Source organism: Eleutherodactylus coqui, chromosome 2 (assembly GCF_035609145.1).
Source record: "Eleutherodactylus coqui strain aEleCoq1 chromosome 2, aEleCoq1.hap1, whole genome shotgun sequence".
Taxonomy (NCBI): Eukaryota; Metazoa; Chordata; class Amphibia; order Anura; family Eleutherodactylidae; genus Eleutherodactylus; species Eleutherodactylus coqui.
Genome location: NC_089838.1, coordinates 163,183,729 through 163,206,338, shown reverse-complemented (window position 1 = coordinate 163,206,338; position 22,610 = coordinate 163,183,729). Strand labels below are relative to the sequence as shown.

General features: G+C 41.3%; 1 protein-coding gene across 2 annotated transcripts in view; it reads right to left on the bottom strand.

Annotated features, from left to right (window-relative positions):
* The window catches only part of PLXNB2 (plexin B2), a 182,532-nt gene that overhangs the window by 5,080 nt on the left and 154,842 nt on the right, over window positions 1–22,610 (bottom strand). For both annotated transcript variants that reach the window (XM_066591865.1, XM_066591866.1), the window contains 14 exons: window positions 22,404–22,580; window positions 22,148–22,284; window positions 20,635–20,735; window positions 19,507–19,736; window positions 18,534–18,712; window positions 17,341–17,407; window positions 16,890–17,036; window positions 12,844–13,000; window positions 9,488–9,588; window positions 9,238–9,322; window positions 8,258–8,412; window positions 5,790–5,950; window positions 4,880–5,027; window positions 2,291–2,355 (listed from right to left, as the gene is read on the bottom strand). In XM_066591865.1, coding sequence (XP_066447962.1) covers window positions 2,291–2,355; window positions 4,880–5,027; window positions 5,790–5,950; window positions 8,258–8,412; window positions 9,238–9,322; window positions 9,488–9,588; window positions 12,844–13,000; window positions 16,890–17,036; window positions 17,341–17,407; window positions 18,534–18,712; window positions 19,507–19,736; window positions 20,635–20,735; window positions 22,148–22,284; window positions 22,404–22,580 — 1,910 coding nt within the window. The remainder of the gene's footprint in view (window positions 1–2,290; window positions 2,356–4,879; window positions 5,028–5,789; window positions 5,951–8,257; window positions 8,413–9,237; window positions 9,323–9,487; window positions 9,589–12,843; window positions 13,001–16,889; window positions 17,037–17,340; window positions 17,408–18,533; window positions 18,713–19,506; window positions 19,737–20,634; window positions 20,736–22,147; window positions 22,285–22,403; window positions 22,581–22,610) is intronic.

Genomic DNA, 22,610 nt, shown 5'->3' with positions numbered 1-22,610 from the left:
AGCCGGCACGCCCCTCGTACATGCGCAGTGGAGATCTCCCGCTTTCCCGTGGGACCCTCAGCACACCCGGAGTGACAGATGTGGGTGTGCCGTAGATCGGACGGCTTTTATTGACTTTAATGGAAGCCGTCCTTGCAGGATCTGTGGCAAAATGGAGCCTGCTGCAATTTGTTTTCCAAACTGGAAGGTCCGGAAAACAAACCCGCATGCTTTAATTAAGCTGCGCGGCTTGAACTCCGGATCATCTGCGTCGGTGCCCCACGTGGATCCTGGAATTCAAACCCGCCCGTGGACATGAGCCACAAGGCTGATAGCCCACTGGTAAAACATTTGTAGAACTTTGAAGTGTGCTTTAACCCCTTAAGGACATGTGCAACTACAATTATTTTCCACTCCGCTTTAAATAAAATATTTTTCTGTCGATACCGCCGTATGAGGGGGCTTGTTTTACACGGGACAAGTTTTATTTTCCAGTGATACAATTTAATGGACCATATAACAAATTGATAAAAACTTTCTAAGCAGGGAAGGGGGGGGGTTGTGTGGTAAAAAGGACATATGAACTGTATTACCAAATTTATATAGTTTTTATTAAGTTTTAAATTGTGATTGTTCCCAGCAAGAGAAACCACGAAATCTTGTAGATATGATACCAATTAATGGCTAACAAAAATACATGATGTTAATGTGAGCTTCAAAACCAGTGCAGGGTTCTTCTTCAGGTTTATAATGTTTTAAACCCATTAACACAATTACATGTCAAGTGCTTAATCAAAATACGCAGTATACAGCAAATACGTATGTACATGATAAATCTACATAGCCTATATTGACATTTAACACCTGGCAAAACAGGACATGCTGCTTCCCTTAACATGCGAATACATGCGTGGAAAATAACCTCATCAGCCTTTAGGATGGCATATTACACGGGAGACATACGCATGTTAGTGGTCCGCTCAGCTGCAGTGGCTGGCGATCCCTGCCGTTAATCATTTAGATGCTGCTGTCAATTCGACAGCAAAATTTAAGTGGATTGGCAGAGAGAGGCCGGGTCTACCACTGATGTTTGCCTATAAGTCCTGTTTGCTCAGATGCAATATACTGCACTAGAGTTATTGTACAAGTGATGAAAAAAATGCAAAAGTCCAAATTCCCAAAACAGACTAAATGAAATAAAAAAAGAAGAAGAGTTTAAAAACGCCTTTTCGCATTTATAGCAAAGTCTGATCTATTAAAATACCACCTTATCCTGCATGGTAAATCCTGTATAAAAAAACAAATGCCAGAATTGCACTTTCGGTCACACCATCACCAAGAAAAAGAAAAAAAAAAGTATTAAAGAGAGCAGAATGTCATATTACCTCAAAATGGCACCAGTAGAAGCTACAGCTCGCCTTGCAAAAATCAAGCCCTAATATAACCTCAATGAAAAAATAAAGTTATGGGGGCAGAAGATGGCGACAGGGAGACTTTTAGTAAAAGATTTTGAATTAAAAGTACAACAATAAAATATCCATAAAAGACATTTTTACCGCATCATGTACGCTGTAAAAACAACACCCCAAAAATGGTGCAGTTGTGTTTTTGCACCATTCCACCATGGCGCTATGTGATGGCTTCTTTTTGGTGGAGCGAGCTGTAGTTTCTATTGGTACCTTTTTTGCGTACAGACAGCTTTTTATTCAAACAATGTTTGGAGACAGCGTAGCCAAAACAAGGTAAGTGTGGCATTGTGTATATTTTCTGATGGCCTTCACCTTGCAGGATAAATACTATTTTTCTTTCTTTTTTACTTCTGTATATGGAAAATGGGGAAAAAAAATGTAACACTTGAACTTGCGATCATCAAATCCCTTGCTCAGTACAATACTTCACCACTGCAGTATATTATACATTTAATACCAGAGTATTAAGCCCTGCCAGAGACACTGCCGAAATGCATGGCACGCCCAAGAGCATTCCATAGGGACCATGCGGCCATTGCAACTGAACAGCACCTCGCAATTTCATCACAAGGGGGCCGCTCAAAAGACAGAGGAATGCCCGTCTCTGTCCAGCCATTTAGATGCCAAGGTTGGTGCTGACTGTGGCATTGAAGTCTTAATGGCCAGGTTTGGAGGTCTCTCCGATCCAAGCCACAGTGGCTGGGTGTCAGCTACTTCTTACAGGCAGCACCCACCACATGTGTAGTGGGCTCGGTTTCTGAGCCTGCTGCATACAAACCCCCCATGTACATATTATGGCGCAAGAGAGTTAAATTACAAGAACTAAAAATGTATGGACTTACTCCTCCACCATTTTCTTGTATGTTGAGATCTCCTTTGCATAGAGCAACTTGTTGCTGGGAGATTCCTGTAAACAGTAAAATGAAACGATAAAAGTCATTCTATCTATCACACATACAGAGATTACTTCATATAGCACACACCATGCCCTACCCCATCCATCTTATAAAGACTACCTGTATTTTCCATGGGCACTTTTTTTTTTTTTTACTTTTCTCATTTTTTATTATTTACAGCGGATTTATCACAAATCTGCAGCAAGCCCGTGCCCCATTACTTGTCATGGGGATCCGAGCTGTAGTGTCTATAAGGCGTGGATTTTAAATCCACATTGGGTGTGTGTGTGTGTGTGTGTATGATATGTCCACTCTTGATGCAGATTCTGCATTGGCAAATCAGCACGCAGAATTCCTAGTGAATCTGTGGGCATGTAATACAAGAAAATGTCTCTCTGTTCTGGCACAGAGGGTGATGGCAAACAGGATCACCCCTCTAGGATTACCATATACCATGTGGATAGGGATAGTCTTCACGAGAACGCGTTTAATACGGCAAGTACAATTGCAAGAAAAGATAAGTGAACCCTCTGGAATTCCATGGACAAACACGGTCTAACAAAACTATCAACACAAACATTGTTCATGTCTTTTTTGAGCAAGATTGAATAAACAATCACAGTGCAGGGAGAAAAAGTGAACCTCTGTGTTAATGACTTCTGAAAGAGATATTTGGTAAAAGGCCTTTCAACTTAAGTGGAGGATATTGGAAATGTGGGTTTCAAAGGTGTTTTGTCCATTAAATAATGGCACACAAAGCTTGGTTACTGACACATTTGTTATTCTCAAAAAAGACTGGTTAATGTGAACATGCCTCGATGCGAACAACTTTCTGAAGATGTATACTACAGATACACAAAACTAGAAAAGACTACACAGCTAAAGACGTGGGTGTACAAGAATCCACGGTTAAACAATTTACAAGTGGAGAACATTCAGGACTGTTGGTCCTCTCCATAGGAGTGGGCATCCTGTTGAGGTCACTGCAAGAGCACAACAATCTATCCTGAAAGGTGAGAAAGCATACAAGGCTACCTCAAAGAACCTACAGTAGGTAGGTCAACACAAACTGAAAAAAAACTATTAATGTGACTATTAAGTCACTGACGAATAACATTGTGGCCCATCTTAAAGGGGTTGAAAAAACACAAGTGTTGTCTGTGCAGCCTCTGAGAAACCCATCCTAAAATATAACTAGAACAGGTAGAAGAGGCCTTTGTAATCAAATACAGAAATCCAAGTAACTCCAAAGGGTTCATTTATTTTTTGCAACTATATAGGCTAGGTACAGCTTTATGCTAGGTTAAAGCGTAACTGATATTTAATAAATATATATTTTTTTAATGTACAGAACTGGAGATTATAAGCATTCTTGCAATATGTTTAACCCCTTAAGGACGCGGCTTATTTTGATCCTAAGGACGCAACTTATTTTGTGGACCATGGAAAATGTAGTGGCTGTACATTTTTCCACCTCGCCATAATGGGACTTCTCTGCTGCGAGTGCTGCTGGATCCTGCATTTTTTCATTTGAGGAAACTTCTTTTGTGGGGATTTTCATTTTTCAAAAGCCATAATTTCTTTTTATTTTTCCATCGCCAGGGCAATACGAGGGCTTGATTATTGCGTGGAGTGTTGTAGTTTTTATTGGTAGCATTTTCGGTATATATAATGTTCGTCTAATCCTCCTGCCTGGCGCTGTGTGAGCAGTCGTCCTGTGCTGCAAACTGCTTCTTCCGCTCACGTCACCCGCTCTGACCCGATGTGCTGTGTCAATGTATCAGGTGTAATGCTCACAAACTGTACACTGAGTATGTAAAGACAAGATACACTTTGGCAAAATCAGTTTTAGAAATTGAATGTTCTCTAAGCAGGTCTCCAACTTTAAGGCCGGCTGCACACGGCCGGGACGGGCTCCGCCACGGAATTCCGCGGCGGAGCCCGTCCCGGCCCCCCCCCCCCCAAAGACCTTAATACTTACTTGCGGATCTGGCGTCCCAGGTTCCACATGACGCCGCAGCGTCATGTGACGCGCCGGCCGCGTCATGACACGCCCACAGCATCACATGACGCGCCGGCCGTGTCATATGACGTGGCTGGCGGTAGACGGAGAGGCGGTTTCACGCTATCTTCTGCTGTGCTACAGCGGGAGATAGCATGAATGGACGGCTTCCATTGACTGCAATGGAAGCCGTCCGCGCGTACACCCGCGGCAAATAGAGCATGCCGCGGGTGAGTCCGGGTGATTTTACGGTGCGGAATTCCGCGGTGGAATTCCACACCGTAAGCATTGAGCTATTAGTTTCAGTAGAACCTAATAGCTGTGGGCAACGCGGCGGAAATCCGTCCGTGGGAAGGAGCCCTAACACGTGTATACTGAGAGCTCTGGGCACAAAATGCAATGCTGTCATCTATAGCTTGCACTACATGGTCCTGGATGCTGTGACTTAACAGAACAGTGATAGTGAAGTTGCATATCTTTGCTGATTCCCATAAACTTGATCTAGACAATACACAATGTTTTGGTTCACTTACTCTGCTTAGTTTGTGCTCCGTTCTGCTGCAAGCATCCATGAACGTCTGTGCAATGACTGACAAGGAAGCATCCACTACTTGATGTACATGAACATCAAAAATGAAGTGAGGGTTCTTCAGTATGTTAACCCAAAACCGTAGCGATAAACTGTATGGAAGAATTCCATAATTAGCTAGTGGTAGAATAAACTTATTCAGTAAAGCGTAAATAGATCTCACAAATAAAAAAAACAAAAACACTTCGTTACAAAACAAAAAACAAACAAACAAAACACAAAATCAAATTTCAGCCTTTGGTAAAATAGGCTTCATGCATCAAAACTGTCCCAGAAAAAAAGTGGCCCGTGTCCATGCTACCTATGGGAACCACAGTCTGGGTTTTGTTATCCACTGTGGTTCTTAACTCAGATTTTTTGCTAAGGCCAAAAGGACAAGTTTTTAACAGAAACAAAGACTGCCTAGACAGTTTAAAAGATCAATCACGATTAAGTACCAAGATGCTATAAGAAAATGACCCATTGTTTAAATTAAGATTTTATATAATTTTTTTCCCTGCAATTATGTTTTAAAAAAAAAAATCCCAATATTTTGCCACTGTAGCCACTATGCCTAATAATAGTCTGACTTCCCGTTCTCTACAGCAACTTCATAGACACAGTAGACTGGACTCGCTGACCTCTGTGATGGTATGGTGGAGGACACATGGCATTTTTCTCTTTTGCCCATGTTATAACCTGGTCCTGTATGAAAGATACTGTTCCACTAGCAAACCGATGCAATTTATCTCCCCGCTCCCTGTTTTTACACTTTTAAGGTGTATAGTAGTAGTTAAGTATGGGCCATATATCACACCAAAAGAAAAAGTTAAATTGTAATTTGAAATAACCATTTTTTCCTTGCGATGTCATACCTGTTTGTTTTCCATATGTGAACTGTATCTTCATCTTTGATTTCATATTTTTCTGCTTGCTCATCCAAAAAGTCAAAAAAATATTTAACAGCTGGAGGTACCACTGGTTTGGAATTAAGGACACTCTGAAAGAAATTATCTACAAATTGCTGCAGCGTACCCTAGTTGAAAGAAAAAAAATATATATAAGTGTACAATTAGTTTCTCATCAACACATACTAAACTGCTCTGCTGAAAGGCATTGTCCCATGATAAATACTCTATCATTAAGGCCGGCTGCACGCGAACAGATTTGCATTGTGGAATCCACGGTCAGAGTCCACACTGCAGAGCTCTGCAGCAGATACTGTTCATAGCATACTATGAGAAAAAGCTTCTTCCTGCACACTTGTGAAAACCAGATTGTGTTTTCCGCGAGCGGAGGAAAAAAAATTGCATCATGCTCTATTTTTGTGCGGTGGCAATTAACATTGCGGACAGGTCACGGATTTCGCATCATCACCTAGCAACAGCGTGGGGAGGAAAAAAAAAAAAAAAAAGATTAGGAGAAGAATCTGTACTGTGGATGTCTGACGGTGGCTTGCCGCATCCATACGCAGTAGAGAAAAGAGAAATGACAGGTATGCGCGGACGCTGGCTGGGCACAGGGCTGGATTCTGCTGCGGGCTCCCACGTGCAGAATCATCTCTCTCCGCGTGCAGGCGGCCTAAATGCAGCTCATAATTATAAACATTTTTATCTCCAGATATTTCTGAACTTATTTTAGAATAGCGCCACCTGCTGTTTCTATTGAAGAGGCGTTGTGTCCTGTCCACCTTAGTAAATGTTACAAGGTGGTCACACATGCTCAGTCTTGTTTCTCTGCAGTAACGTTATCTCACTCTCTTACAGGTTGCTCAACATCTCTTCTGATATTAACCTATTTAGGACCAGCCACTGTAAATTTACAGCGGCTGGTCCTGGGCTTAGAGCACTGCCGATAGTAAAATTACGGCGGTGCTTTAAGTCTCCTGCCTCTGCAATCAGAGACAGGAACGGGTTACTAGCTGTCAGTGACAGCTGAATACCCGGAGCAGAAGGCAGGAGGGGTTTTTAATAGAGATGAGCGAGTATACTCACTAAGGCACATTACTCGAGCGAGTAGTGCCTTAGCCGAGTATCTCCCCGCTCGTCTCTAAAGATTCGGGGGCCGGCGGGGAACGGAGGGGAGATATCTCTCTCCCCCCGACCGCAACTCACCAGTCATCCGTGCCGGCCCTCGAATCTTTAGAGACGAGCGGGGAGATACTCGGCTAATGCACTACTCACTCGAGTAATGTGCCTTAGCGAGTATACTCGCTCATCTCTAGTTTTTAACCCTTCCTGTCTTCTGCTTCCCCGATATACAGTGCTCAATGAGCACTGTGTGGGGAAAGTGAAAGTAACATGCACTTTCACTTGGGGAGCCCGAAGGGGGTCATATGACCGCTTGGGATTCCCTGCTACTGCAAAGCTGGAGGGTCAGACTATACCCTGGCAGCTCTGCAAGTGACTACTGTCACTGCAGGGGTTGCTTTCCCCTGTAACTGGGGCTCCTATGGACGCTCCAGCTACAGTGGGAAAGTGTCAAAGAAAAAAAAAAAAAATATATATATATATATATATATGAATGTCCCCCAGAGGTCTTTCATGACGTCATGGGGACATAGATAGTAAAAAACATAATTCCATACATAAGTAAAACAAAACAACAATAAAAACAACAATACATACACAAGAAAGAAAATAACACAAAGCCGTCGCCAACAAAAAAACAGTCACTGTATGTGCCCTGTAAACCAAAATCATACATACTATATATCAAAACGTCCGAAACAAATAAAGGAACCCATTCCCATACTTTATTTTAGTGTAAATATAAAAATAATTTAAAAAAACAATAAATATTAAAAATAAATCTTTTTTATTTTAACCCTCAATAAAAAACAAAACAAAAAAAAAAACAGAAAAAGAGCCAGTGAAAAAGATATAAAAAAATAGTCCTATGTCACGGAAAAAAAATGCAGCAAAAATAATTTTGGTAGCTAAAGAAAAAAAAATAGAGCAGTAAAACCGCCACATGGGTAAAATCCCTAAAAAGTGTCTTGTCCTCAAGGTACAAAACAACCTGGTCCTTGAGGGGTTAAAGACAAAGCAGCAACTTCAGAAGCTGCCACTTACCACACCGGGGAGCCCTCCACATACCCAGTACAGCAGACAGGCAAGCAAGACTGAGCAGGTTTGACAACTACTGAGTGGACACAATAGCAACAGCAGTGGTGTTCTTCTAACATCAGTCCAGCAATATTTGAGGATAGAATAGTTTTTTTAATACATGCAGATACAAAAAATGTGTCTAATTATGGATCTAATTATGGGCTGGCGTTAACTGTGAACATTTTTCATGTTACAATTGCTTTAAAAATAAATGGCACATAATGCAACTTTACCTTGACAGACAGAAGCCTTGTCAGATAGATTTCAGTTATGGCCTTTGTCTGTTCTTTTGGCTTCAAACTTCCTCTCTTGGATTTACTTTCGTCAACTTCATCTACTGGACGTACAAGATGCCACACTTTGTTTTCATCTTCTAGTAGTGCATGCCCTAATAAAGGGGGAAACAAAATTCAAAGGCGTTTAATGACAGTTTAGAAACAGTACCAGAAGGCTCGAGTCACGCAGCACGGATACACTGCGGAATGTCTGGTGTATAATCTGCAGCGTTGTGAAATCCCAGCCAAACGAATGACTTAGCGATAACCCGTCTGTACGTAGCGGAAAATATGGCTGTCACTATAACTTGTTGCGGCGGGGGTGGGGTGGGGGGAGTCACTATAACTTGTAGCATGGTGGGTGGGTGGTTCACTATCAGGCTGTCACTATTCAGTTCAGGTGCGGTTCTGGGTGCAAGGATAGATGGGTGCATGGTTTTAACTTTTTTTTTTCTTTACTGCTGTTAATGCTGTCCATTTATTGCAATGGGTGGGGCCAGGAAACCCAATGGAAATGGGCAGGGCCAGGGCACTGCCAATGAGTTCAATGGAGGTGGGCGGGAGCTGAGCTGGGACAGGAGATACTGCTTTTTTGCTCTGTCATCAGGAGCGCGCACACAGAGGGGAGAGGCGCAGGGAATTGTGGGAAGGCAGCACAACAGTGCCATCTTTGAAAACTGCTTACAGCATCAGCTTACAAAGTAAGAAACAGACATTACTGCTGATATTTCTGCCGTTTTGAGCCCATGTATGCTGTGTGTTACAATGATTAGTGAAAGGAAAGCATTATTAAAGGGGCGGACAACCCCTTTAAGGATTTGACAGGTCCTTTTTAACAGTTACGTTGATTATTGACAACCACGTTTATAGAAATACTGCTGTAATTAAACACTTCATATAAAGTTTTTATAAAGAAACACTGAAATGCACAAACATACTTTCTCCTGGGAGGTCTTGGTGATTTTCTTCTTGTTGCTGAGAAACTCCAATTCTTGATAAAATAAGCGTGGCATTATCTCTAACCTGCAAATAGAAGCACAATGCTTAGAAATAGTACTAGCTGAACAGACATGCATCATGCACACAACCGCCTGGGTGAAAACAAAGAGCCCTCCAATTACAACTTTTCATTTCCGTTCCCAGTTACGCACTTTGAATCAGTCAGCTTTAACAGTAAACCGTCCTTACATTGTAATGCATTAGTGTATTAATTCGCTTCCATCTTCCATCCTTCAATGATGTTAAATCCAAGTCAGACAGGATCTGTGCTGTTGAGCCTGGTCTCCATTCTAAAAAGAAAGCAGCAAACAGATCAGAACTCACACCGACTTCAACATGACACACAATTCTCTTTAACCTCTTGGTGACATGGCCTACCTTGATCTTAAGGATACAACAACGTTTTGGTATTTTCATGCCCACTTTTCAAAAGACATAACCCTTCAAATGTCAATTTTAAAAACGTTAACAGCTGCGATGAGCGGCGCGGCTTATTGGAGCTGTTGTAAGAAACAGCCGACACCCGTGTTGTATGGAGCGGGATGCACCTGAGATCCCCCCTCCATATATACCCTGAAGCTGCAGGACGTAATTGTACACCCTACGGTGTTAAGGGGTTAATTTTTTCTTTTTAAACGAATATGGCAAAGTGCGCTAATTTTTGCACATTCTTAGACACCATTTTTATTTATTTATTTCTTTTTTTCAGGTCTCTGTAGGGGACATGAAAAATGAAAAACAAAAAATGCATCATCGATAATCATAGCAATCACAGGCTATGGTGGACCTGTACACCATTGTCTACTGTACGGTGGCCATTGCAGCCCATCACCTTGCTGCAATTACATGGCGCAGGGCCGATGAAATCACATTGATTACAACATGTAAGGGTTAACAGTGGGTATCTGTGTTCTCACTGATTCACAGTGTTGGAGCAGAAGGCTGACCATCAGTCGCAGAAGGCTCCAGCTGTAGATGGAGCAGGCTTAGCTTCTAAGCCTGCACCTTCCATAGGACGTATGTTTACATGCATTTACATTAACCTTTTCCCAGCCGGCACACAAGTTTACATCCTAGGGTGGGAAAAAAAAAATCATAGTGGACATCCGTGTCTTAGGATATCTTTATTTGCATTTAAATATTTTGCAAATTAAAAACCTACAATAATTTATAGAAAGGGGTGATAGGCAGATGTGACTGATGTCTCCACTCTTCTTTACTTATGCCCTGGATCCCTTATTGAGAAACTTACATTTCCAGGGTATCCTGTTGGGCAGCAAAGAATTGAAGCACACTGCTCTTGCAGACAATTTACTTTTTTTTTTGTTTTCAGCCCTAAGAATGCTCTGAGACATCGGTTTTCCAGTAAAGAGATAAATGCCGCCACTATGGTGCTGACAGCGGGCGCCCTATCAGCTGATTGGCCAGGGCCTGAGCCGCAGACCCCAGCCGATCAACTATACTGAGCATAGGTATCAATAGTATTTGCCAGGAAAATCCCTTCAATGGAAAAAATGTTCCCGAACCCCATCGCTATGATAGGAGTACCGGCAGAGGACTTGCTGCCATCAATCTCCAGAGGAAATTAAGTGGCACCTCAGTAATTTTTAATAATCCGATGCATCCTAACGCAAGGCTTAAACAGTTAGTTATGCCATGTGACTGGTCCCAGACATTTCGGTCCCCTTCAGACTTTTCTCAGTGTTAACTCTAGTGGTTGATGGAGTGATCCTGCCTTCTCTGTAAGGTGATGGGTTTGTTTCACCAAGAGTGTGTCTAAATCTGAACATTTAATAAAAGCATTCACTGGATTTTGCTAATACTTGGAAGTCAGCCGAACTTCTTTAAATGTGGAGGAGTAACACATAAAAATCCAAATGATGCAGACTGCATGGGCATCAATATCTGGATGAGGCAATCAAACCCACAACAAATTTACAACAAGACTATTAGGCCCAATGCCCATGGATGGAAATGCCGCAGTGAGATTCCGCACGGAATTTTCGCCGTTGCACGCTGCCATAGAATTGCATTAGTTTATGCAATCCTATGCTGACAGCCGTGATTTGACCACATGAAAACTTGCAAGGTATTAAAATCGCGGCATGTCCTATTTCTGTGCGGGCCTCACTGAAGCTCGCACAGAAACGTCACCGCTAACTTGCCGGCTCTGCTCTGTGCCAGCCGGCACATCGCAAAGCGGAGAGAGAATACGACGGGCAGGTAAGCGGGATGTCAATGCCGGGGCACGGGTCGCATCCTATCCACAGGAATTCAATGAGTGAGGTGCAGTACTACTCCACTCATCTTAATGGAATAGCCGAAAAGAATATTGCACTCTGGCAGTTCTATTGAAATTAATGGAGCAGTAGTGTACGTGGGTCACCACCACTCCACGCATTTGAGGACATTTTGGACTTCCGTTCTCATGATCAGTGGGGGTCCCAACAGTTGGAGCCCCATCAGATACTTATCCCCTATCCCATGCATAAGGAATAAGTTATTTTCATGGGACAACCACTTGAGAGATTGGCGTTCCTGAGTGTGTTCATAAGGCCTACATGCATAATACTTAGAACCCTATAGATATATTTCTACTGGTAAAGCTGATATACTTAGGTTCACAGCTGGAATAGGATACAATGAGATATCTACAAATCACTTTCTGCAGTTCTATGTCAAGCAGATCTTTGGATACATGGATATGGTAAAACATTTACCTTTGGTTTATTACAAAAATATTTTAGCTTACAAAATACAAATCAATTGGGTGTAAAAGAACATAGGAAGGCAAATGTGGTGAGGGTGGTAAAGGCCCATTTACACGCAATGATTATCGCTCAAAATTCATTCAAACGGACAAAAATGAGCAATAATCGTTAAATGTCAACACAGGCATCGTACACTTTCCGTTTGGACGACGATTTTAAGTTTCACTTAAAATCCATCGTTTAGCCAGAGAGATAAAGCAAACACATATCTCTCAATAGACCACATGTTGTTCTCTCCAAGGCATGATTGCACTAGCCCGGACAGAACAATGCAATCTGCTGGTAGCCGCGAGGAGAACAATGCAGCTGTGTGCACAGCTGGTATGTAATTAATCACACGCTGGGCTCTACAAACAGCTCCTGGAGGTCCTTTTACATGCAAATGAAGATAAAGTGTTAATGTCCATTAACACTTTAGGCAAATAAAACACAAAATCTTTCAATCTTTTAGTCGTTTGAAAGATTATCTTTGCGTGTAAAAGGGCCTTCAAGGGAACAACAATTACTGGAGGTAGAACTCCTTTACCTAAATTACCAGATTAGTTTATTTGTTAAAATTAATATAAAACTGTGTCTTGGCATGATCATGAAGCCTTGGTTTTAACGAGTAGTTTGAAGATCTTGCTTCCTCCAATGCATGAAACTATACCCTAAATTCTGACCTAAAAATAAAATAAGTATAGCAACATTTCTAAATAAATTACATCAGAGCCTAGACTTGGAAAGAACAAAACCTGATGATACAATGCTGACCACCAATTACCATGCACTCACCTAATGCCAAGCTGTCTGCTTTTGGTCTATGTGAATATGGAAGGCTTTTGTAAACTTGTTCAACTATTTTTTCCTTGACCTGTTCGATTGTATCACAGTTTAACACTTTCACTGGTACAGGCTCCAAACCTTCATCTTGAACAATGACATTAACAGTCTGCAACGAAGATGGTTAATAACAATATAAGTATATTTCTATCTCGCTGCTATGGTATACACTTCCTATACTGTATGTAACGGTTAGGATAACACCAGTTTTCAAGATGTAATGAAATTACAGTTTAGGAAAAATGCAGGCAAAATAGAACAGATCTTTTGGTCTATAACTAAGACATGCCTAGCTGTCTCTGCTATAGACCATTACTACCTACATAACATAGAAGGTGCAAAGAAGAGTATATTTAGCCCAAATTTACTTTTAGAGAATATATACAAATAAGAAAGGCAGTGTTGCGGCAGTTCTGCAATCGCTGCTAGTATTTTGCTACAGGTTTTGTACGTGTTTCTTCATCTTCTGGTGAGAGTGGTATTGGGCGAGACTTGCTTGGTCTCACCTGTTGGTAATTTTTCCGGACTATTTAACCTGGCCTTGTCTTTGGCTCAGTGCTGTTTAATTTTCAGTCTTCCTCTATCTGAGCTCTGTGCTGCTAAGTACTGTGTTTATTCTTCATTTTCATTTAGCTTTCTGTGGTCTTCTATCTAACGTAGGGGCTGCTAGTGGCCTGGGTACATGGTCAGGTTCGCCCTTGTCAGGTCGGGTTATCTGCACATAGAAAGGTTCCTTCCCTGGGTAAGGGTCTTTAGGGACGGTGTTTTCCTTGTGCCGGTTTTCTATATTTTTTTTTTTACACAGTTTGGTGTGCGGTTGCGTGAGGATTTCAGGTTACCAAACTTAAATGGACACTAAACTCATACTCATCTAACAGTGCATTCATGTCTCAAATCTTGTATATATTCACGCTTTGTCAAAAAAAATATCAACCACCTAGGAGTTGTTGAAATCAAATGAAACTAGTACTAGGGTTGTCCAGACCACCACACCAGCAGTGGGGGCAGTGTGCAGCTCTACAGCAAGGGTAGGATTGAGGCGCTGACCCCCAAGGACTCCAGACACAAACATGGCTGTTGCAAAATCTGAACCCGGATTAGTCTTTGAAGTCAACCTGGTTCCATTCCATAGCAGTCCAGTTTCATTGTTCACATCATCACTGCAAACAGAGGCGATGGTGGGTGTCAAAGGCAGCACAAGCAATGGACACCATGAGACCAAACGTCCTTGTGCCTGGAAATGGTTCCGACAGACACGGGCCTGTAACAATGGTGCCACCTGTCTCTGGATGACAGATAATAAAACAGTTGGAGCTGCTTATGCTTGTCAGACGAGATTACAATCCTCTCTACTGGTGATCTATCAAGGGCGTCCTGAGCCCTCACGCATCCACTGGTCCCAACACCTCCTAACAGTCTGGTCAGAATGGTCCCAATGGTGGGAAATTTGTCCAAGTGACCATCCAGCTTCTCACATTCCAATAATGTGTCTCGATTTAAGCTCTGTAAACTGGGGGAAACCTCTTTGATTGCATCATAGAGGAGTCTAGTGGTCAACAAACTCTACACAAGCGGTAAGAGGTCACTACACACAAGTAGCCCCTGACACCCTTTTCATAGGCCAAGGGTGGAACCACTTCTAGGACCTCAGGTAGCAAGTCCATTCATCTAATCACACCACAAATCTCAATAATTTGCATATCTGCCCAAAATGTAACTGAATGCAAAGTTTTCCAGCAAAACTTCTCCTTGTAGGTCCTAGCTTTTTTTTTTTTTTTTTTTACAAAGTGTACTTGCATTAAAGATTTTTTGCTTTATCACTGAGAATAAAGTTTGAAGTGCCTGCCACTAGGGGTCTCTTTTCCAGCAGCTTTGCAATCAACTGAAGACACTGCCAGTTACTACCTGCAAAAGGAGTGGGCACTCAGATGTTGCCATGCAATTGATTGAAGCAGGGCTATGCAAGCCCGCATGGGAAGTTATGGGAGAGGCATTCCCAGCCAGCACAGTACAGTAAAGAATGGCTGGTTTAGGACACCCCCGCCCGTAAGTGGATTATGAACAGTAGGGCAGCTGAAAAATAGGAAAATCTATCTAAATGGATAACTGAACTAATGGAGCTCAAACTGGTGCAATCAGCATCAAAAGCAGTGAAGTAATGAAGACCTGGGATGCTATTGAAACTTTTTTAAGCTCAGGTACACTTTAACATGTAACTGAACTTTGTTTAGAGACATCTCTATGAACCATATGAGTTTAGTTTGGCGTTATGACTAGGCTGTAGCACAGTTTTATTCATAGTGACAACTAATGCTACACGACTGTCACCAAGTGGCTCCCGGGAGATATTATGTTAGTATGGAGAAAATATTGGCCTTCCAATCACACTGGATTGTTACAAACTGACCTAATTTAAATGCCATAACATGCAGAGCAAATTTCTACTTCAACTACAAATAAATGTCAAAAGAATGGTAAAGGAACATGAAATCCAGCAATTAAAAAAATAAAATAAAAAACATGTCCGTTGTGGTTGTCAAACTGCAAAATAAACACAATCCTGGAGAAAAGAAATCCTGCAAAGATCAAAAGTGTTAAAACGACCCTCTGAACAAAGATGGCCACACCAGCTTCTGACTCCCTGATGCACACTGGTAAACGGAGAGCTGAAACCCCACTGATTTGCATAGAGGTATTCAGACATGCGTTTTTATGCATTAACTTTATGAGCATCAAAAAAATTCCAATATGTCCAATTTTGGTCTGTATTATGGATCGAAATTGCCCATTAAGTCAATAGGATAGCATGAATACACAACACATGCAAATCCGCTGTGCATTTATGCATGAAGGCAGGAGAAATCCACAAACCTTCTTGTGGTTTTTTCCGTGTATGTGAAAAATGCAGTGAATGTGTGCAAAAAAAATGGAAGGTGGTCCAAATATGCAGTGAATACGCACAGTTTAGCTCCATGAAAACATACATATTTCACAGACCGAAACTGCATACGCCCATGTGAAGGAGTCCTAAATGTAACTACTACTTAACATGGCTGTGGAGCTCTATGTACCATGATGGGGATTCTCTGGATTGCATACAAAAACTGAGACACGGGTGTAAAATACAAGTGTCCCAGCAGCTTTCTATGGTGTATGTACCTTTTTTCTAAGGTTGCAAAGTAGTTCAAATTGTTCCACCAGAGAGGTTATGGTGCGCCACTTGGTCATTAAAAGTCCAAGATGTCCTTTAGGCCCAGGTTAGATAATAGCCGCCCCTTCCAACACTTTAGTGTCAAGCTTCCTACCTTGGAGGGTGGCTAGGGTGCTTGGGTAGGGCTGTCAGCTGTGCCAACACCTGTGAGTTGCTGAGCAGAGCAGTGTGGAGGTGCAAGTCGGAGCTCACAACCCCAGATGGCACTGTTCCCTGTGCTGGCACTGCCCCCTCTGCCAAGTGCTGGCTGTGTCTTCCAGGGAAACTAGAGAGATGGTCGTTCTGAGTCCGGATCTTTGGGGCCACACAAAACAACACGGTGGTCTGGTTTCGGCCCGCGGGCCTTGACTGTCACATGTGAACTAATGAGTGGTATAATTTCTTGTTTCCATCTGTAGACGGAGCGCCGCATAAGGTGGCAGGCTCTTCTGCAGCCAGACACTGGGTTTGTGAAAAGCTATAGAATTCTTTATACATATATTTGTCACTAATTTATTGCATCAGAATGAATAGGATCATGTGAGATGATAGTTTTTTTTTTTTTTTTTTTAAGGACCATTTTATACATTTAGTGCTCCTGGTGTTAGAATGCCATTTCACTCCTCAATAGAAGTTTTCATCAAAATTTTATAGAGCTGCACTTACTGCCATCTCAAGCGATTCTAAAAGATTAGAGGTCTAATTCTTCCCGGGGCTGTTATTCACAATGATTACTTTGGTCAAGAGTACGAACCCACTGTGCCGTCTGTGCAATTGTATCTCTTCATTTACAAAAGCGGCTACTTACCAACTGTGTGTATTCGACATCATCCCCCAGTAATCCAGTATCATTCAGGGTGTATTTGGCTTTAATTTGCACAGCATCCACAGGGCCCTTCTCCACTTGGTGTTTGATTGCCTTGAAGAGTTTGTATAGATGTTCACCAGCTGTGTCCTGCATTTGGAATAAAATACAAATATGCCTATTAAATAGATCTAGGAATAGCTTTTAATGGTGTTAACATCCCAAATCCCTATCCCCAGTGAAAACGATTCTTTGTTCATGCATGAGCAGCGGCTGCTTTATGATAGCAGAATAAGAAGCCAAGTCTGTAATATTGCCTCTAAACTGGCATGAGTAAGCAATATAACAGAACACTAAAGAGCAGCATGTTCTCCGGGCTGACGGACCAAATATCCAGCAAACTGACCTTCCCTACTGTCTTGCATTGTGTTGTGACTATAGATCCATTACCTACCTTTAGATACTGATACAAACAAATGGACATCCAATTGGAAAGCATTCTCTCAACAACAGTTTCTGATCTGCAAATAAGAGAAGGACTGATAAACCGAGGTGTTCTGTTCATAGCAGCCAAGACACAAGTAGAACTGTATTTGGATGACAATTATACCACGATTCATCCAATGGAGATATTCAGTAGAAGGACAGAATCCCAGAAATATATCCATATGTTGATATAAGAAGAAGTTATAACATCAAATATTCCTTAAAGACATATTGCAATCCTATATTATCATGCATAGGCCTAGATTATGCACAAACATTAGGATTGCTGAGGGTCTGACCTCTGGGACTCGTCTGAAGAAATAAAGGGACAAAAGTACTGTTAAGTGTTTTCCCTGCAAAGCAAAATCTGCAATAACCTTGGTCGTTGTAGAGATCTAGATAATGGACTGCTTCTGATATTCTAGAATATATCATAATGGTTACACATCGGGGGTCCATTTATTAGGACTGGCGTTTCATGCACCAATCCTAACAAACTTTTGTATTTGGTACTAATGGGATTCCTTTAAAATCCCATTAGTACCAAATACAATTAAAGGAAATGTTTGTTTGGATTATGGGTATAGCATATGCGATTCTTCAAATGGGGTATAGGTGTGGCCATATATAATACAAGGTAGGTATATAGACCTAGGATGACACCCAGGCTGTTTCTACACCTTCAATTCTTCATTTGCTCAATTTGTTCAGGAACATTTCCTGATGGGACCTTCTTATGGTAATTTGGCATAGGGTACTTGTCACAATCAGGGTGGCCATAATTACCTTTATGTGTACATGGTGTGTCTAGCCGATACTCTGTCATTACATCTGACATAGGTGACGCAGTTGTATGTTGTGCCCCAATTACATTTTAAAAGTTTAAATAAAATTATATTTTAGATAGATGTGTCTACTCTGTGACGGGATACATTTTATTCACATTTATTCATATTTGATTGCTAGAAATCTTTAATGTTGGTGCACAACAGATAGTTTATTGTACCTAACCTTCCTTCCGAGGCTGAATGGACACGTTGGACGTATACACAATGGTTCATTAGCCTGATGCTATACAAAGCATCAACAAAAGAGCAAGTTACGTATAACGTTAGATCAGGGAATCTGATCTATGCAGTCGGTGTAAAACTATACTCTTACCTTCTCAACATCAGTTTGGGATTCTTGGCCACATACTGCTCCATCAACTCTACAAATAAAGTCCTCATGATATCGGTGTAGTACTCCAGCTTTCCATGCAGGGCTACTGTAAGCAGGGAGGCAAAATAAAGTTTCTCCCTGGCAGAGAAGTCCTTCTGGTTTTCTAGAGTGTGGATAAACTAAGAAAGAATAAAAACCTATTAATATAGAGCAGACAATTGTCTAAATAGCATCTTCTATCTGCTGCTGCTCTTGGAGAGGTTAACATAATGTATGCCTTATGATTATGAGGCACCAAGAGTCTGTATACTGCAATATTAACTAAAAATGAAAGGATTTCTATAGAAGGCATTTATGACAGCTAAATTAACCTAAATTCAAATATTCATGTTTTCACAGCAAAAAAAAAACAACAAAACATTAATCAATGTAATTCTCAAAACAATTATATAATATGCAAATACAAAAGCACAAATCAGCTGCAATATATAATATGGGATCTCTACAGTACATTCATGCATTTTGCTGCTACAAAGGATATGCAGCAAGCTCTTTGGGAAGCATTGAACCGGGTGTGAAAGACAACAAGCAGAGCAGGTAGTAAAGTTATTGTAGTACAGAGAAATACATAAGACTATTTAAAGAATACCTCAATGTTTTATATCAGGAGGGTTTTCTGGGACTTTACAACTGATGACTAGCCTCAGGATAGGTAATCAATAGTAAAATTCTGGAAAACCTCTTTAATTCATGGTGCTGATGCCAATCATGTACCCTTATGAATCTGGATGCTACGCAGTAACAGAAGCAATCTGAAAGCCATAAATTGCTGATCACTATGCGCTAGGTCGGTACGGCTTTGGAAGGGATTTATAAAATTAGGATTGTAAGGAAGAATGAATATGGGAGCATCTGAAACTTGGGGGAAAAAAGGAATTATTTAGGGATGCCGTAGTAAAGACAGACAACTTACAATTGTAAGAAAGGATTTGCTGTTCAGTAGGTTTGAAAACTGGTTTAGTGCCACCTCCACGGTTTGCCTCCTTCCTTCCGGAATATCAAGCTTTCCAGTGATCATTACATCTTTCTCCCCATCTTTGGACGGCCAAAAGAATACTCTGTCAGTGTACATTTTGTAATCCAAAAATGGAATTCCCGTTTCATTAAGGTCATTTGTTTGGTCTTCCATCTCAATCATTAGATCTAGAAAATACAACATACCAGACAACCAAAAATTATTATGAAAACAAGTTTACAAAAGTAGTAAAGAACAAAAGGAACCTTACACGGGGTGATTATCACCTGAATTATCCCTGAAAATGGCGAATTTGGGTGATAATTGTTCCATGTGCATGCGGCAACCGACAGGGCACTGAGCAATAAGTCGTTTACTTGTCGGAGTTACTTGGTTTTTAGCAAAACTAAAAACAAAGACTATCGGGCCGTGTAAACGGGAGCCGATCAATGTTTCAGCAACTCCTGTTTACTGTTAATAGAGGCGGGTGGCCGGAATGATCCTCAGCCACTCCACCTCCATTCACAGAAGGACTATTGCATCTGTGTAAAACACAGGATCGGCACTCCATGGACCATGTAACACGTACCCCGAGGCTAAACATGAAGACGTTGGGTGTGACACACTTGCATGGCAAAAGATCCCAGAGTCGATCTGCCCGCATCACATGTAATCTAAGCACATTTAGTCACACTGCGACTCACAGGTTACCACAACATGACAGTAGCAAAAGGTTCAACAGGTTTGAATTGACTGTTGTGTCATGGGAACTTGTGTGCGAGTGCATTCGCTTACGTCACATGTGATGCAGGCAGGGTGGCACTGCTATCCCTGGCCATGCGACACAGATGAAATGTCTCTATGTAGCCTAACCTAAGAGTGGGATTTGATCAGGAAGCATTTAACACTTGAGAAACTTAAAAGAATGAACTTAGGAATATTGGAATAAAGAAAACTAGAATGATCTTCAAACACACAGCTATTCATACGTAAATCAACGGGGTTACAGGAGTATATTACGTTTTATTTTAAAACATTCATTTGAAATAAAAAAATGAGCGCCTCTTCTACAAGATATAAGCTTACCTGTGAATTCCTTCTTGCAGCGATCTCTGACACTTTCTTCTAATCCCTCTAGTTGCAGTTTCACCTTCTCATACTCGCGCTCTGCCTGCCGACTCTTCCTCCTTTGGACATAATGTCACATCAGAAACAGAATGGAAACAAATACACTAATAACGGAACAGCAACCAGTGTATTTCATCCCATTTATCGTGGATCCCAAGTGGCACATTGGTTTTAAAAGATCAAATTAAAAACTGGTTAAATACACTTTTTAAAAATTGGCTAACTTTCATCTAACATCATCTCCGAGGCAAAAACCGAGAAAAACAGACATTTGCTACTTTAGTAAAGATGTCTTTTTAAACAACTATGATACCTTATATCTTAATAAGGCTAGTTTCACAACACCACGTTATATGGGTGCATCTTTGCACCAGTTTACTCTCCATAATTTACTGTACATGACTCTTAATTAACCTTCTATCTGTAATACAGGTAAGGCTCTATGTTAACAGTTACATGTACTCTGAGCATCACACACAGCTGAGATTACCTGGGAGGGGGAATGTGGGGGGTGTCAAAACTTTAATACACATTAAATGGACACTAGCAAGCCCGGCACAGAAATAGAGCATGCCGTGGTTTTTTTGCCGCGTGATATTTTGCGTGGCCAAATCGCGGCTGTCTGCATAAGATTGCGTTTGTTAACAGGCTTCCAGTGGCGGAAATTCCGCTCATGTGCAGGCGGCCTTAAGTGCTGTCTCCCTCTCCTCTAGGTTGTTGATCACTGTCTGCTCTCACATTATTGACAGGGAGTGCTAGTACTAAAGCAGGGGGCAAGTCATCCTGCTCATTGAACTGTATGCAGAGAGGAGGGCGAGGGAAAGAGACAACACAAAGGTGGTTGCAAGTATATGTACACGGCCATACAAGTCATGTAACAGCCAGAAAGTTTTATTCCTCATGTACCCAGATCACAGCTTATTCTGAAAGCTTTAAAAAGGGTATTCTGGAGACTGGGCAAAATGTTCAAAATTTTCTTAATGTTTCCACTTAATGTCATTATTTCAAACATCCATCTAAATCATCAAACTGAACTTCTTGCCTTTTTTTGCCAGCCTGCATCGCCGCAGCTTTCCAGGCAGCTTCAGATTCCCACATTGTTATTTAAAATTGCAACCAGCAAGTGCAAAAACTACATCTCCCACAATGCCCCTTTGCCCGTTACTGATGAGTGCTCAGCCACTTGTGTACAAACTGTGTCATCATTACAGAATATGAAGGCACTGAGCATGCCTGACCAGTAAACCAGCAGAGCCTACAGGCCATAACCATTGGACACCAATGGAGGACTAAGCGGGAGGGAGACCACAGGTAGAGCCAAATCTCTGCAGCTTTGTAAAACAGGTTCTAACATGATATAGGAAAAGGACATTATCACCTGGTGAAGCATGTAACCTTCACTGTGAATCACTGGAATACACCTTTAAGACTAGTATATCCATGTATTAGGCCAATTTAAAACAATACATACCGATAAAAGTAGACAGCAGTCACAATTATTAAGATCATAGGAATGAGAACTACTGGAATAATTATGTGTAAAGGAATTGCTGGGGATAGTCCATATTCTACTTTTCCCAGTATCCATTCTCTGTTTCCAAATCGAACCTATGCAAAAAAAAAAAAAAAAAAGAAGCATAAAAAAGTGACTTTTTTTACATTCCATCTTTATGCAAGTAAGTCAGGGCAACCACATGGCAACGGGAGAACAAAATAAAAGGCCATACCGTGAATTCTGGCAAGTTATCAGTGGTGTCTCTCTTATGGCGTCTTCTGGGTGGAGGTTGCTCCTCAGGAGGAACACAGTATAGGTCTGTTGAAGTTAAAGTATTTATCTTGCAAATACCTTCGCCAACAAAAGCTTTTGCCTCTTCTATGGTCATGGCGTCATTAAGTTTACTGCCCTAAATAATAAAAACAAATGAAGACAAATA